Genomic DNA, 17356 nt, shown 5'->3' with positions numbered 1-17356 from the left:
ATTTTTTAGCTACATTTTAGTCAGGATGCTCCTTTGATTTGTTCCCGCTTTTCTCTCCATCAAAATGTGTGCGTCTGTTTTCTGTAATTTTTTTACCAAGCTATTTTTATCAATTTTTTTGTGTGCAGATGCACTTCTTTCAAATCCACCATCCCCCAGATTTGTTATTGGTCAATCCCTTAGGTCAACCTTTGAATGGAAGAGGATGATAAAATGGGAACATGTTAATATTTGCATACAATAGTTTTTAAAACACCATGAACAATGATTTCAATAATGTCACTCCTAAAATTCCAGTGATTGACAGCTTGCTCTTAAAGGGGTTGACCACTAAAAACAAATTACATCAACAAATAGCAAAACACTAAGTGATGGTAAAACAAATTTTCTATGACATTTTTCATTTGTGATCGACCATATGGAAAGCCATTAAAAAATGATTTGTAGTTCTTGATAGTTAGTTTAAGATCTCCTTTTTCATCGAACACCCCCACCACCACCAATTTAAATGTCACACTTGTTACGTTTTTATGTTCTAACCCAATCCTGTACTATCAACTATCAATAACCTGTCTTGGTGATAGGTAAAATAAAAAAACAAAACATTGAACTGATAAAAGTTAACAACAAATACAAGGCCAAGTTTCAGACTGATCCAAAGTCCAGCATATGCAATGTCAGTGTGACCGCAGTTGGTGTTGTTTTCCTCGACCACGAGTCTGAGGGTTTTCCAATGACTGTCAATCTACAAAACCCTAAAATAAATAACTCTTACTTAGATGAATTATGAATTAGTCAAGAACAATACAAACCTCGGATTAGGAACAGATGAATGAACCAAGTAGTCTCTGCTGCTGTTCAAATCACTCAACCCTGAACTGGGGATATATGCAAATGCAGGAATAGGGTAAATACCAGTGGTAAGGTACCTTCTGACCGCTAGCATTTGACTGATATTAATTATTCAAGATGTCATTGATTATTCATGAGTGGCTGTGTGTATGTGTGAACGTAAACGTGACCTGTTAAAGGCTGATTCGATACGATCGCAGAGATGGATACTTCAACTTTTATAAGTGCAACTGCGATACTTTCATCCATGTTTACTGAAAACAAGTCAATTTAAATGTCCAATAAATATAAGTGGTCTTTCAAAATCTCCGGACCTCAGAAGTGAAAGGTCACGTGCATTAACATAGATAATATATGACGTATACAGCTGCACTTTGATTCGTTGTCAATGCTAGCCAACATATTTTAATTAGCATAATCACCGGAGTGATTCCGCTCCTGTTTTTACTCCAACGCAGGGGGTCGCCTGCAGATGCGTCCAGTCGGGATTTCTTTCGCAGTCATGCCAGTTTTCGTGATCGCGTTACAAAGGCTAAATTGACAAATAATTTTTTTTTTGGAAAACAAAAAAGTCCTGACTTTGCCAGTCTAGTAGAAAAGTTGCGGCATGTCATTATCTACTGCTACTACCTAAAGACATTGTCTGCACAAGCCTAAACGTTGAACCTATTGTACTTAAATACGAATACAATCCAGAGATTAGCTGTTTAATATTCCATTCAGTAATTGCCAAGTTAGTCACTGTGAAACGATTTATTTTGACCGACATTAAATTTCACTGTTGTGATCATATTCACTGTGTTTCAATTTCATGAATTTGTCGAGGAAACTGAGTTCTATTGTTATTTGAATTGTTCAGATTTAATTTAGCAGATTTCCCTTAACAGCGAAATGAAAGTGTATAATTAATGCATTTACAGTTATTAGACTGTACCATTCAGATAATTAAAACGGGGAGATACGAGCATCTGGATTTTTGTGATCGTGAATTGTCGGGTTATTTGGTTATGGTTATATCAGGGGGAAATTCTTTCTCTCGGGTTCTCCACACTTGTCAGGGGGGAATCTCGTCTCGTCTCTATATCTCGTCCCCTTGAGGTACGGGATCGGGGAAGTCACTCGCCCCAAGGCTCTCCAGGACTGCCCTTGACTCTCAGACTGCGTTTATCGTGCTCTGCTCCCCAAGACCAACTCAAACTCTCTTTATTCATTTTCACAACTCTAACCAACGTCCACCGTGTTGAGGGACGGTGCTCTAACCAATTACAAAGCAGTACAAAGACTCTAGGGCGTAACCTTCAATCATAAAGCCAATCACACTAAGTACTGAATACGTCATATCTTTTGATTAATCGTTCACTACATTAATAACTATGGATACCAACTGTCAGAATCGCAACGGATATCTCGTAATTAGTTCCAAATCACTGAGCCAAGTTCCGTCCAAAACTTCAAATAGGCCTAAACGATGACAGACATAACACAGCAATTCGTTAATAATCAGCTAATTAAGTCGGTCAACAGATACGCAAAAACAAATTCATGACAGTTATGTGGTTATGTGGTCGAGGAAGAAACTCGCTTTATATTTAATTGAAGACATTAGGGATAATTTTTGCACGACTTGCCAGGTTCTATGTCTGTAAAACAAAACGTTTAAAAAGTTATTTTCATAGGATAATGTGAAAGACTTTGCTAATTTTTTTTTGAAAAATATACGAAAAATATTTCACATTTTTTGGAAGTCTATTAGTGTATAGCATCGTTTGTATGAATATTGTTTATTATAAAGCTATGACTCGTAGGCCGAATAATTGGCTGGAACTATTTACTTGATTTGTTTTTGGTTGTCAATAGTTATGTCACTATCTACACTGTGTGGTGAATTCTAGTCTTACATAATTGTGCATATTAGATATGTGTGCATATTAATTAGATAGTCTTGCATATTTGTGCTTATTAGATAGTTTTGCATATTTGTACACATTAGATAGTCTTGTATATTAGTCTTGCATATGTGTGCATATTAGATATTTGTGCATATTAATTAGTCTTGCACATTTGTGCATATTAGTTATAGTCTTGCATATTTGTGCATATTAATTAGATAGTCTTGCATATTAATTAGACTTGCATATTTGTGCTATTAGAGTCTTGCATATTTGTGCATATTAATTACTCTTGCATATTTGTGCATAATAATTAGATAGTCTTGCATATTAATTAGTCATGCATATTTGTGCATATTAATTAGATAGTCTTGCATATTAGTTAGACTTGCATATTTGTGCTATTAGATAGTCTTGCATATTTGTGCATATTAATTAGATAGTCTTGCATATTCGTCTCGCATATTTGTGCAGTAGATATTTATGCATATTAGTCTTGCACATTTGTGCATATTAGATAGTCTTGCATATTTGTGCATATTAGATAGTTTTGCATATTTGTGCACATTAGTTTTGTATATTAGTTTCGCATATTTGTGCATATTAGATAGTCTTGCATATTTGTGCATATTAATTAGATAGTCTTGCATATTAATTAGTCTTGCATATTTGTGCTATCAGATAGTCTTGCATATTTGTGCATATTAATTAGATAATGGGATACTTCCTAATATGCTACTCAGAATGATGCATCTTCAAGAATCGAAAATGATGGCAACTACGAAATGAAACATATTTAATCATTGCTATATAAATATCACACACACAATGCACTTTCAACTACTGATAGTATTGCTAAATCTTTAATGTGAGAAAAAGTACTGTAAATGTGAAACAAATTAATCAAAATGAACAAGACTACTTGGACAAATGCTGGTCACTGACAACACTCTTTCTTTATCAATGAATGTCCAGTTCTCCAAAAATTATACAGCAAAAATGGCTATATTGTTAAAACACAATATTGCCTTCATTAAACAATAAATTCAATCTGCTTCCTTTTCGGGATGAATTTTTACAGGTTATAAGAACAGTGTTTCCACACTCAAATATTAACAGATATGACAGCAGTTAGTCTGACAATGTTAAAAATCGGTTGTGATTACAAGTGAACATACAAATTTAACTGGATAGCATATCTCAAATACAATGGCTAACAAAATTACACATAGTACAGTAACAACAAATTATATAACAATAATTTATAAAAGGTAATGAAATATGAACTATAGCTAACAAACCATCTTATTTAAAATATGCAGTGTCGCATACAAACGTTTGCTCAGTTACAGTTACTTGGTTCGACCAGTTTTGAGATTAACCAAATGAAAAGCAGCCCAAGTCTTTCTGGAGCATATCCATTTTTTTTCCTCAATCGATTGATGTGAAGTATGGTTCACTCGCAGTATCAATCAAGTACATGTAATTCATATTTATTTATTGAATTGATTTCTGAACTACAAGACGACATTCAAACTGAATAATCTAACAAAATCTGTTTCTTCATTTTAGTTGTTTCTGTACAGTACATCAGCTTCTTCTTATCCATGCTTGTATAACTATAGTTCGTTATTATAGTATATCAATGGAAAGACATTTATAATTATTTGAATATTTCGAGCCCTGTAGTGTAATGTCCAATACCACTTAGCAGTTAATCTGGTTATGTTAATTAGCTAATTTGCATACTAATTACAATGCAACTATTCTGCTCATATGTTTAAATTTTTTATATACATTGTGGGGAAAGGGAAGGTTCGGGTTTTCTCAGTCACGGAAGTGAACACTGAAACAGACACGTCATGTAAACTAGAACTCAATTTCGTTTATTCTTCAACAACAACGTAATACAGATGTTAACTCATTAACAACTGGAAAGCAAAACATACAATGTTGCCATAGATCGAGTCAAGTAACAATTTGTAGGGTGGGAGGCGTTCTCATTGCCCGATTACGAATTTGGTGTTTACACCGACGTTCGAAACAATATTGGCCAAATTAAAAACTGGGTGTGCTAGTTTCTCATAGCAATACATGCAAAAAATGAAATACGAAGAAAATATGGTTATGTATAAAAGATCAATAATTCAAATGAATCTCCCCACATACATACTGTAATTAAGATATTAAAGCATTTCCTAGCATATGTTGATTAAAAGTGAAAATTATTACCTTAATCAAATCACAGCACTTATACTCGCAAAATTAGCCATAACTGAAAAAGATTTACTTAAATTTATTTGTGGCCAATTTAGCCCACTGAATTTGTGTTGTGAGGCTCATGCCTGAAATACATATCACTGGTACAAGGTACATTCCAAATAAACACATATTTATTGCATCTAAGAAATACAAGACGACACGAAATATTCCTTGATCACTGTACATTAGTATTTTTACAATATTTTTTTTTGATATACACAGACTCCCCAATAATGTGAGATAAAGAAGCAGCAGAATATTAAATAATAATATTAAGCTAAGATGTAAATAATCATAAATCTTTTTACAGGACCATTTTACCATCCACAATACTAACAGATCTGCCAAGTTTATATGATCTTTCGCAAGCTTCTGCCACCATAGAGCAGCGTACAGCTTCTTCACAGGACACCTCACACTTGTTGGACACACCTGCAAATATAATTTGAAATGTTAAGATTGAGGAATTCGTCAGGTCCAAGTTTAAAGTCTGATAGTAGAATATGAATATGGCTTAATATATGGCATGGATTCAGGAATGTGGTAGTCTATATGTCAAGGTTACTATGACAGTCACTTGAGACTTAACCTTTCTTTTCTCGCCTAGACCATCAGAATAGAAATGGTCAAATGGCCAATTCCCATCAAATAGCCACTTCCCATTTTAATTTCAATCCAAGATGGCTGCCAAACTAGTTGACCGATCAAAATTCTGAACGTTAGGTACACCAGTTCTTATAGTTTCCATTGTGCCTGGGAAGTTTCAGAAGTCTATGAACAATGGTACTCTTGGGTGAAATAGCGGAAAAACAAGTTTAACAAAAACAAACAAGAAATTATTTTGGGGATTTATCAGCTACTCAAATTCAACTTGATCGCAAAATTGAGCTGTCTTTGGTTCTCGAAACCATGTCAGTGACAGTGAAAGAAAAAAACAACACTCCTAGACAATCACCTATACTAACAGCTCTGTCTGTCAGCTCTGATGGCAACAAAGTTAATCAAAGAAATTTAGAAAGAACTCCCATGTGCTGAGAGTATTGGAGACACATTAAAAATTACTTGAACTTGAGATATTGATGGAAAAGCTTATACAAATAAGGTAACTAATATGAACAGATTTAAGTTTAAAACTAATAAGGTCTGGACAATGTAACATCTATGTACCAAGTTTCATTGAAATGTGATTAGAACAAAAAATTATTAATTATTATACTAATTAGAGAATTAATATAACAGATTTTAACCCAAAATTAATCAGGCTGTCTATTGTCCTAGAGCATTTATGTACCAAATTTTACTCAAGTGAGACGATCAGTATTTGAGATACCAGTATTAATTAATTACGTTAACTAGGTGATTAAGAAGCATAAATATTTACCAAAAACTAGGTTCATTGAAATGTGATGATGCGTACTCTTTAAAATCCAATGAGTGGTTCTTTAGACATCAGTGCAACAGCAAAAAATTAACTAATTATGCAAATTAAGTAATTAATATGCACAATTATTTATCCCAAAATTAATCAGGTCTCTGCATAGTCCTAGAAGGTCTGTTTCACAAGTCTCATTGAAATGTGATTAGATATGAGATATCAGGTGAAAAGCTGAAAATTAAATAATTATGCTAATAAGGTGATTAATATGCACAAATATTTACCCAAAATCTAATTAAGTCTCTGCACAGTCCTCAACTATCAGGTCTATGAAGTGTCATATGACATCTATGTACCAAGTTTTATTGAAATGTTATGATTAGTACTTGAGATAACAGTGGAAAAGCCAAAAATTGATTAATCATTATGCAAATTAGGTAATTGATATTCATGGGTTTTTACCCAAAACTAATCAAATCTGCGCATTAGTTCAGAGCATCCATGTGATAAGTTTCATCAAAATCCAACAAGTGGTTCTTCAGATATCAGTGGAACAGTCATGGAACAGCTAAAAATCAGCTAATTATTATGCAAATTAGGTAATTAATATTCATGGATTTTTACCAAAACCTAATCAACTCTGCGCATTATCCCAGAGCATCTATGTACCAAGTTTCATCGAAATTTGATTAGTGGTTCTTGAGATAACGGTGGAACAAAAAAATCGACATACATACATACATACAGACAGACAGACATACATACATACATACATACAGACATACAGACATACAGACAGGGTACCGTAGCTGCAAAGACTGCAAAGACCTTTTGTGCTTCGCACACGGGAGTCAAAAACAGGGATAACAGTAACTAGAAACACTTCAAGCATTGTTACTATGACTTGAATTATAGTTACCATGACAACTTACCGGTTACAGTGTCCAAGAAGTGTTCTAATTCTTGTTTGTAGGATTGTGCATATCTGTCTTTGAATGATGGCAGAATAGGATGCGAGGATTCCCCGCCGGTTCCATGACTAGACATATCACAAAACTTGGAATTATGATTCTGTACCATTCCTTTGTTGCCGAACACCTAAAAATAAATATTGTGCTATTACTAAATTAGAATTGATTTAACTAATATATTGTTAGTCGTAAAAAACAGATGCAATGTAACGAGTATGGAGATTAATGCCCATATAAAAGACTCAGTTGTTTTTTAGTAGAATTAATTTTCGCTGAAAAGACTTTTTGGGTGTTTTAAATAGAATTTATTTTCACTGATTTTTGACGAGTTGAATGTAAAATATAGGAAAAAAGGTATTTTCACTGAATTATTACTTCAGCGAAAATAGCGAAAATTAATTCCAAGCGAAAATAAAGTATTTTACAGTAATTTCATCTACTCAGCAAAAAATTTAGTACACAACATTGAAAACAAAAACAAAAACAATTAGGAGTACATATTACCATTACAAAGTATCTTGTATTTTTCCCAAAGATAAAAAAACACATTTTAGATGGGATTTAAGACTTTTCAAACAGCCTATGTATTCTCATGTCCACAAAATGATGCAGCTCATCTGCATTTTTCTTGCATGAATGGTGTGTGTGTGTGGGGGGGGGATTAACTCAAATAAGTTTTATACTAAACTGAATGAAGTCTTCAACAGATTCTAACACCACTACAGTTAGTAGTGAAAATAATTGTTTTTTCATTAAGACGATTTAATAGAATTATTTTTAATCGATTAAATTATTATTGATGTGTGTTATTTAGGAGGGATCAAATAGATACCTCAAGCCGTTGATCATAACCATATGCAGCGAATCTGCTCAAATCAATGGTGCCTATGGCTCCACTTGCAAACTTCATTGTAATGGCGACTGTGTCGATATCGTCCATATCTGCAATATCGGGATTGAATGCGTGGCCTTGAGTATAAACTGTAGTTGGTGTATCTCCCATTATCCAACATATAACGTCTATGTCATGCACAGCGCAATCATGGAATATACCACCTGTAATATAATAATGATGTAATTTCAAAATAAACATGCAGTCCACATTACTACAACAATAATGAACGACAACGCCATAATGGAGGAGTTGATTCTATGCGAGATAGTATGCGCTGCACATGCGAACATACTATTGATTAACACGAAATCTAATATGGCATTCTGGGTAGTTGACACTGGGCCCACATCAGACGTTTGAAATGGCAAAAAATACTGACCCCGAAATTTGTCATTTTTTTTTCAGCAATTAGTTGAAAGATTTTTTCCCTGCAAAAATAATACATATAACTTATGTGTACCAATATTAATACTATCAACTTATATCAATAATAAACAAGACATGCATGGCACACTTCCTGTTAGTTATCAAACTGATGATATAACATTTTGTTTATAGTAATATAGCTCAAACATAAACATGTCAAAGATATTGATTCAGAAGCTGATGCTTGATTGATACTGAAATGATTGAAATTCAGTCGCCTTGTATATGATCGTCAAAGGAGTACGTGACCATATTGAGAGATATTGCTGTGGAACAGCATTAATTAAAACAAAATAGCCACTAGTCGTCCATCTGTATATCTATAACATGATGTAGAATGAATATAAAACATTTTTAAGTCAAATCATTTCAGAGATACGACACGAGAACTGCATTCATTAAAACAAAATGGCTGCCAGTCACCCATTTTTAATCCGATCTGAAAAACAAAATGACGTGCATTAAGGTCCCATAATGTCCAACGTATGCACCAAAATTCATCCATAAATGCTTTATTTTGATGACTTTTCAGCACAAAAACGGCCGCCATTCAGCCATCTTGAATCAGATCGTGAAATATGTATAATATTATGTATGATGTACGTGTTAAGTTTGAATGTAATCAGTCCAGGCATATCTAAGATATAGGTCGGGATGCACGGACGCACAAAGGTCAAACCATAATTTCCCGTTAATAAACTTCTACCAAACATCAATAATTTTTTCTAGAAATTACTCCAGACAGTTAATAATAGTTAGTCTCTACTTACCATTTGAGTACCATACAATTTGTATTGGAAGCCACATCCATTCTTTTTGAACAATTGAAAACCCAAATTTCACCATTTCTCATATGTGCAGATGCTCTAATAGAAGCCAAGTCCATTCTGATGCATTGTACCATTTTAAAAGAAGCCACAGCTTCTAGCTTTTAGATCACTCACTAAGAACACTTACCAGATAGTTTTAAAAATGATAATGGTGATAATGGAGCATCGCGACTGATTGTCTTGATGTGTTGTATCTGTCCTACTACACCATTTCTGCTTTTTTGCTGGACCTGACGTACTCCTGGATCAAACCGTCTACAGACGAGAAAATTGCAAATTAGTATCAAGCATGCTTAAAACTGTAGATAGCAACTTTAATATGTGATTTTTCATTCAACTACGAGATCTTGCGAGTTGTGTGAAAGACGTTTGCCTCAAAAATCAAACGATTTGATTTTGAGCTTGAATTTCTTTATTTCGTAGCTCACATCGAAAAGCCAATCTTTGACAGGGGAATATTGCGTTCAGATACCCTTACTTAATCGAAATTGACCATCATCAAATGTGTACAGCACATTATTAAGCATGGAAATATCCATTAAAATACGTGTTTATTGAATTTCACACTATGTTTGTCGCCACTATGACACAATGACCTTTTTTGTCCTGTTTTTACATTTGATTTTATGCATAACACGGAATCTCACAGAGAACGGAAATTGGTCTATACATACATATAGCATCAAAAATAATAGAATTTACCTTTCCGTAAAAAAACTATCAGTACTTGTTCAAACATTCAAATTTGTTCTTATTTGGGGTAAAAACTACATCACCAACATTACACGATGGCAATATAATCACGTCATTGAAAATAAATGTTTTTGTCGCCATTTTGGGAGATAAGCTCTCATCAAATTATTATATACCCTACACGTAGGCCTTTAAACTTGCGCAGACCAGCACAAAAATTAACAGTGCCACTACAGTTAGACATCTCACCTGTTGAATGCACACAGAAGGACTTTATTGTTCTTCTGTGCTTCCTCATAGCAGCTCTGTGTGCTAGCAATCGACTTACCAATCGGCTTCTCACAAAACACATGTTTACCTGAAAAAACGAAAGCAATCATTAGCATTTGAAATGTATGAATATACTGTGAAATACTATATTTTAGCTGGAATTATTTTTCGCTGAAAAGACTTTATTGGTGTTTTGTATGGAATATATTTTCACTGAATTTTGAGAAGTTGAATGTAAAGTACAGGAAAAAAGGTATATTCTCTGGATTTTATTTTCACTGAATCATTCCTTCCGCGAAAATAGCGAAAATTAATTCCAAGCGAAAATAAAGTATTTTACAGTAGTTCTTAAAATATGAGAATTAGATGATCATTTTACAAATAAGTGATTATGGCTGATAACAGTGACCGTTAAAAAAACAGTTTGTAGATTAATAATTATTTAATGACGATCACAAAAACTAAACTTTACAATTGTTAATCTGACCCACCAGGAAATTGTCACTGATTTAAAATATTATGATTTTTTGGTGTACACTAAAAACACTGACAACGAAATCGCGTGGTTTACAGGATTTTTTTTTTTATTGACGGGTACCCGGTATACATAAAAAAAATTAAACCTATTAGAGAGCTGTTAATATAATGATATTTTAAGATTATCCCCTGATATATCACTTGTTTATTGAGCTGGTTTATACAATGTAACAGCGGACAAAAATGTTATTACCGGTACTCTTCTTAGCTCCAAAATAAACATACAGTCGTCATTACAAGTTTTATTTGGGCAGAAATCATACTGGTTCTGTTACATGATTTGTTTTTCTCGGTGTACTGGTTGAACATAGAACAAACATTATTGGCATTTCGCAAATAATAAATATATTCCACCTCGCAGATTATAAGCGTGAAATGGTGTGTATCTACTGGTATATGAATGCTTTTAATTAATGTTTTTATCAATGAAACTCATGAATCAAATTATCGATTGCCTCAATCACTCAAGAGTTCAATGACCTGACATTTACTATTAAAACCTTAGAAGTTGACCATTAAAAACTATGAAGGTAAATTTAAACAAATCTTGAAGAAAAAAAATTTACAGCAAAGTGAAGAAAAAAATAACCACACACATTTGAAATCAAAGAAAGCTTATAAAGAACTCCCATGTGCTGAGAGTATTGGAGACACATTAAATATAATTTGAAATTACTTAGCTGAAAACTAATTATGCAAATCAGAAAATTAACATGAACAGATTTCATTGTAAAACTAATGAGGTCTGCACAATGTAACAAAAACTCTATGTACCAAGTTTAATTGAAATGTGATTAGAACCAAAAAATTATGAATTATTATGCTAATTAGGGAAATAATATGAACAGAGTTTTACGCCAAACTAATTAGGTTTGTACATTGTCCTAGAGCATCTTTGTACTAAGTTTCATTAAAATGGAAATTAGTACTTTAGATATCAGTGTGAAAGTTGGAAATTGGTTAATTATGCAAATTAGGTGATTAATATGCACAAATATTTACCAAAAACTAATTGGGTCTCTGCTTAATTCTAGATTCATTGAAATGCGATGATTAGTACTTGAGATACCCGTGGAAAAGCTGAAAATTAACTAATTATGCAAATTAGGTGATTAATATGCACAAATATTTATCCGAAACAATCAATCTCTGCATAGTCCTTGAGTATGTAAGTACCAAGTTTCATTGAAATGTAATGCTCACTACTTATATCAAAAGCTGAAAATTAATTAATTATGTAAATTAGGTAATCATATGCACTGATATTACCATAAAAACTATCAGGTCTGTGCAGTGTCATATGACATCTATGTACCAAGTTTCATTGAAAAGTGATGATTAGTACTTGAGATATCAGTGGAAAACCGAAAATTGACTAATCATTATGCAAATTAGGTAATTAGTATCCACGGATTATTACCAAAAATTAATCAAAACCTAGCATTAGTTCAGAGCATCTATGTACCAAGTTTCATCAAAATCCAATGAGTGGTTGTTTAGATATCAGTGGAACAATCATGGAACCACTAAAAAATAGCTAATTATCATGCAAATTAGGTAATTAATATGCACGGATATTTACCAAAAACTAATTAAATCTGCGCATATGTTCAGAGCATCTATGTACCAAGTTTCATCAAAATCCAATGAGTGGTTCTTTAGATATCAGTGGAACAGTCATAGAACAGCAAAAAGTTAGCTAATTATCATGCAAATTAGGTAATTAACGAGCATGGATTTTTACCAAAACCTAATCAAAACCTAGCATTAGTTCAGAGCATCTATGTACCAAGTTTCAACAAAATCCAATGAGTGGTTGTTTAGATATCAGTGGAACAGTCATGAAACCACTAAAAGATAGCTAATTATCATGCAAATTAGGTAATTAATGAGCATGGATTGTTACCAAAACCTAATCAAATCTGCGCATTGGCTCAGAGCATCTATGCACCAAGTTTCATCAAAAACCGATGTATGGTTCTTGAGATAGCAGTGGAACAGTCGGACACACATACACACACACACACACACACACACACATACATACATACACACACACACACACACACACACACACACACACACACACACACACACACACACACACACACACACACACACATACAGACACACTAACTGCAAAGACTCCCATTTTGTGCTTCGCACATGGGAGTCAATAAAAATGTTACAACATAATTCTGAAATAAAACGCTGCTGTAAACAAAGAATTCATGAGTTTCTAATGGTCAACCTCGTAAAACTAAAATTCATTAACGCATATCTTAGCATTTTGACGATTTAACAACGAACATATATTGGCAAAGAATTCTATGTAGTGTATGACAATTTTTGACATTCTCTAATGGGTTGTGGCACTGACATACGTGTATAGCAGTACTGAAGAGAGGGAGAGAGCAAAATTGCATGTTCAAACTCATGGCCAGGTACCACACTAATTGCTATGATACCATACTACACCTGCTTTTATTGAAGCCCGTATTATTGATTCATGCGTCCAAGTGGGTGTGCAGATAATAACTGCGTCAATACTGAAATTCAAGCAGAATATGTCATTAACGTGTTTCCCCCTCTCTGCCGGTGAATAAGATATTCCACTTTACCAGGGAATCTATAGCAAGAAACACCAATTTTCTTTTCTGATATTTCATGAACTGCTTCACACAAAATAAACTAAAATCAAACTTAACCAAGCTTGATAAAGATTGGCTGAAAATTACACCAAGAATGATTATTAACGCCACCAGACAAAAATCCACCTTAAATATGTACCACATCCTCCAGCAAAATTAAAAGGAAGGAATAAAAAAAACATGGCCACCAAGGAAAACAACATTTGCAATTAGTATTTCTAGAAATGCAAGTAATACATCTGGTTTAGTTTCAAAAGATTTGTTGGTGTTCGAACACACTACTTAAAGCAAATACGATAACTAAAAATAAATTGTTGAACAATTTTGAATTTTTTTTATTTTTAGGGACGTTTTTTTTTTTAAACTAAACCACAATGCATCATAGCATCATGTATGAATTTGTGATAAAATTATGGAATCGCTTGTCACCAAAGTTGGCCTTTCTTTGGCTTTAAAAACATTCCAAGGAAAAATATATTTTAACTTCAAGCATAACCGCAAACAATCAGGTATGTCTCAATAATATTAAAACAGTGTTATCATTTATATTAAAAACTTCATGCTTATATATCCTGTATTGTGCTTACAGGTTTTGGGAAATATGCTGGCCCAATGACTCAGATGAATTAACCACAAGTATTAAACTCAGTTGACCCGAAGGATCAATCACAACACTCGCAAAATAATGCATTCCACTAGTCCCAGTGTACAAATATTTTGCTTGCCATTTCATTAAAATGGAATGATGTAACAGGTCAAAACAAAAAGCCCGAAGGACATTATTTGACAAGTTTTTGCTCCAATGTTAGGATTTCATGTCCTACTACTAGGTATGTTCTTCTTAATAGACGAATAAAAAAATGTTTTGGTTCCTACAACATGCTTTTCAAAAAATAAAGTAGGTTTTTTATTTTCATTTTTTCTTACATAGTTTTTCTTTATTAACAACTGCGTTTTTTTTTGTTCTTGCAAACAAGAACTGTTTTGCAGATATAAATGTCATATAAAATCAGGTTTAAAGTTGTTTCGAAGTTTAGCAAAGGTCAAGTTCAAGTTCTTTAATTCATTCAAAGCATTGCATGATTTTACAACATTTTTTTTTAACATGACCAAAAAAGTCCAGGCTCGGCCAGTGTAAAGACAGGGTAGGTTGGGATTATAGGAACCACACAATTTTTTTTCTTTGCCTCATACTAGTAGACAAATTATCAATTTTGACATTGTTTCTACTGTGGCATTTAATGAAACTAAATCATACATACCTGTTATCCTGCAAGACAAGATTTATTTCATTACCATGTATCACTCTGGTATCATTCAACATATATTTCTGTACTACATTATTTGCTTTTTCCACGTCCTCTTCAATAATCCATTTCAGAGCCACTCTATAGCTTGCTATTAAGTTTTCAAAATGAATGAGACCAGCGCGACCAAGTCCAAATAAGGCTACATTGACTCTTCCGATAAACTGTGACATCTGAAACAAAGTTGACCAATAGTGTTTGTCACTATTAGAAGATTTTACTACAAACAGAATTTGATTACAAACAGCGCCACCTAGAGTCACATCTGAATCAGGTATTTAATGAATGTGATAATTGGGTTGAGCATGGTTGAGTGATGATGTGATAAGGGATAGCTATAAGAGAGGATGGCAGAAGTGAAAAAAAATGCAAGGAAAACAAATTCTGCAGCAATCAACAAAAAAGATATTTTACACAGTGGGAAAAAATAGAGTAAATCTATCATGGGAAATAGCAAATAATTAGGTGAGGGGAAAATTTTGAAATTTTTTTCTGCCATTGCCCCCCCCCCAGTTTATAATAATCCACCCTTGAACCAACCAATCAACCATTAATATTTACCACTTTAAATCATTTCTGGTCTTCCCTTATATTAGGATATCACACAGAATATTCAATCAACAATTCTACACTATAAACATGAAATTAGAAACTATGCAAGATGGTGATAAGTTTATAAAAATATTTGTTTTTCCTTCACTTAATTTTTTAGCTACATTTTAGTCAGGATGCTCCTTTGATTTGTTCCCGCTTTTCTCTCCATCAAAATGTGTGCGTCTGTTTTCTGTAATTTTTTACCAAGCTATTTTTATCAAATTTTTGTGTGCAGATGCACTTATTTCAAATCCACCATCCTCCAGATTTGTTATTGGTCAATCCCTTAGGTCAACCTTTGAATGGAAGAGGATGATAAAATGGGAACATGTTAATATTTGCATACAATAGTTTTTAAAACACCATGAACAATGATTTCAATAATGTCACTCCTAAAATTCCAGTGATTGACAGCTTGCTCTTAAAGGGGTTGACCACTAAAAACCAATTACATCAACAAATAGCAAAACACTAAATGATGGTAAAACAAATTTTCTATGACATTTTTCATTTGTGATCGACCATATGGAAAGCCATTAAAAATTGATTTGTAGTTCTTGATAGTTAGTTTAAGATCTCCTTTTTCATCGAACACCCCCACCACCACCAATTTAAATGTCACACTTGTTACGTTTTTATGTTCTAACCCAATCCTGTATAATCAACTATCAATAAACTGTCTTGGTGATAGGTAAAATAAAAAAAAAAAAACATTGAACTGATAAAAGTTAACAACAAATACAAGGCCAAGTTTCAGACTGATCCAAAGTCCAGCATATGCAATGTCAGTGTGACCGCAGTTGGTGTTGTTTTCCTCGACCACGACGGAGTCTGAGGGTTTTTCAATGACTGTCAATCTACAAAACCCTAAAATAAATAACTCTTACTTAGATGAATTATGAATTAGTCAAGAACAATACAAACCTCGGATTAGGAACAGATGAATGAACCAAGTAGTCTCTGCTGCTGTTCAAATCACTCAACCCTGAACTGGGGATATATGCAAATGCAGGAATAGGGTAAATACCAGTGGTAAGGTACCTTCTGACCGCTAGCATTTGACTGATATTAATTATTCAAGATGTCATTGATTATTCATGAGTGGGTGTGTGTGTGTGTGAAAGTAAACGTGACCTGTTAAAGGCTGATTCGATACGATTGCAGAGATGGATACTTTAACTTTTATAAGTGCAACGGCGATACTTTCATCCATGTTTACTGAAAACAAGTCAATTTAAATGTCCAATAAATATAAGTGGTCTTTCAAAATCTCCGTGACCTCAGAAGTGAAAGGTCACGTGCATTAACATAGATAATATATGATGTATACAGCTGCACTTTGATTCGTTGTCAATGCCAGCCAACATCTTTTAATTAGCATAATCACCGGAGTGATTCCGCTCCTGTTTTTACTCCAACGCAGGGGGTCGCCTGCAGATGCGTCCAGTCGGGATTTCTTTCGCAGTCATGCCAGTTTTCGTGATCGCGTTACAAAGGCTAAATTGACAAATAATTTTTTTTTTTGGAAAACAAAAAAGTCCTGACTTTGCCAGTCTAGTAGAAAAGTTGCGGCATGTCATTATCTACTGCTACTACCTAAAGACATTGTCTGCACAAGCCTAAACGTTGAACCTATTGTACTTAAATACGAATACAATCCAGAGATTAGCTGTTTAATATTCCATTCAGTAATTGCCAAGTTAGTCACTGTGAAACGATTTATTTTGACCGACATTAAATTTCACTGTTGTGATCATATTCACTGTGTTTCAATTTCATGAATTTGTCGAGGAAACTGAGTTCT

The 17356-nt window shown here is 33.5% G+C and overlaps 1 protein-coding gene across 1 annotated transcript; it reads right to left on the bottom strand.

Moving 5' to 3' along the window:
- Nucleotides 1-4606: 4606 nt before the first annotated feature.
- On the bottom strand, nt 4607-16557 carry LOC146734067 (uncharacterized). Its single transcript, XM_085508346.1, has 8 exons — nt 16477-16557; nt 14914-15131; nt 13479-13549; nt 10443-10551; nt 9628-9755; nt 8182-8405; nt 7311-7476; nt 4607-5435 (listed from the first exon to the last, which is right to left on the bottom strand). The coding sequence occupies exons 2-8, from the start codon at nt 15129-15131 to the stop codon at nt 5308-5310; spliced, it is 1044 nt and encodes a 347-aa protein (XP_085364472.1). The 5' UTR covers nt 16477-16557; the 3' UTR covers nt 4607-5307.
- Nucleotides 16558-17356: the final 799 nt, after the last annotated feature.

The sequence above is a fragment of the Saccoglossus kowalevskii genome, chromosome 15 (assembly GCF_978046115.1).
Source record: "Saccoglossus kowalevskii chromosome 15, keSacKowa6.1, whole genome shotgun sequence".
NCBI lineage: Eukaryota > Metazoa > Hemichordata > Enteropneusta > Harrimaniidae > Saccoglossus > Saccoglossus kowalevskii.
The sequence above is the reverse complement of the archived record's forward strand: the minus strand, read 5'-3'. Positions and strand labels throughout refer to the sequence as shown.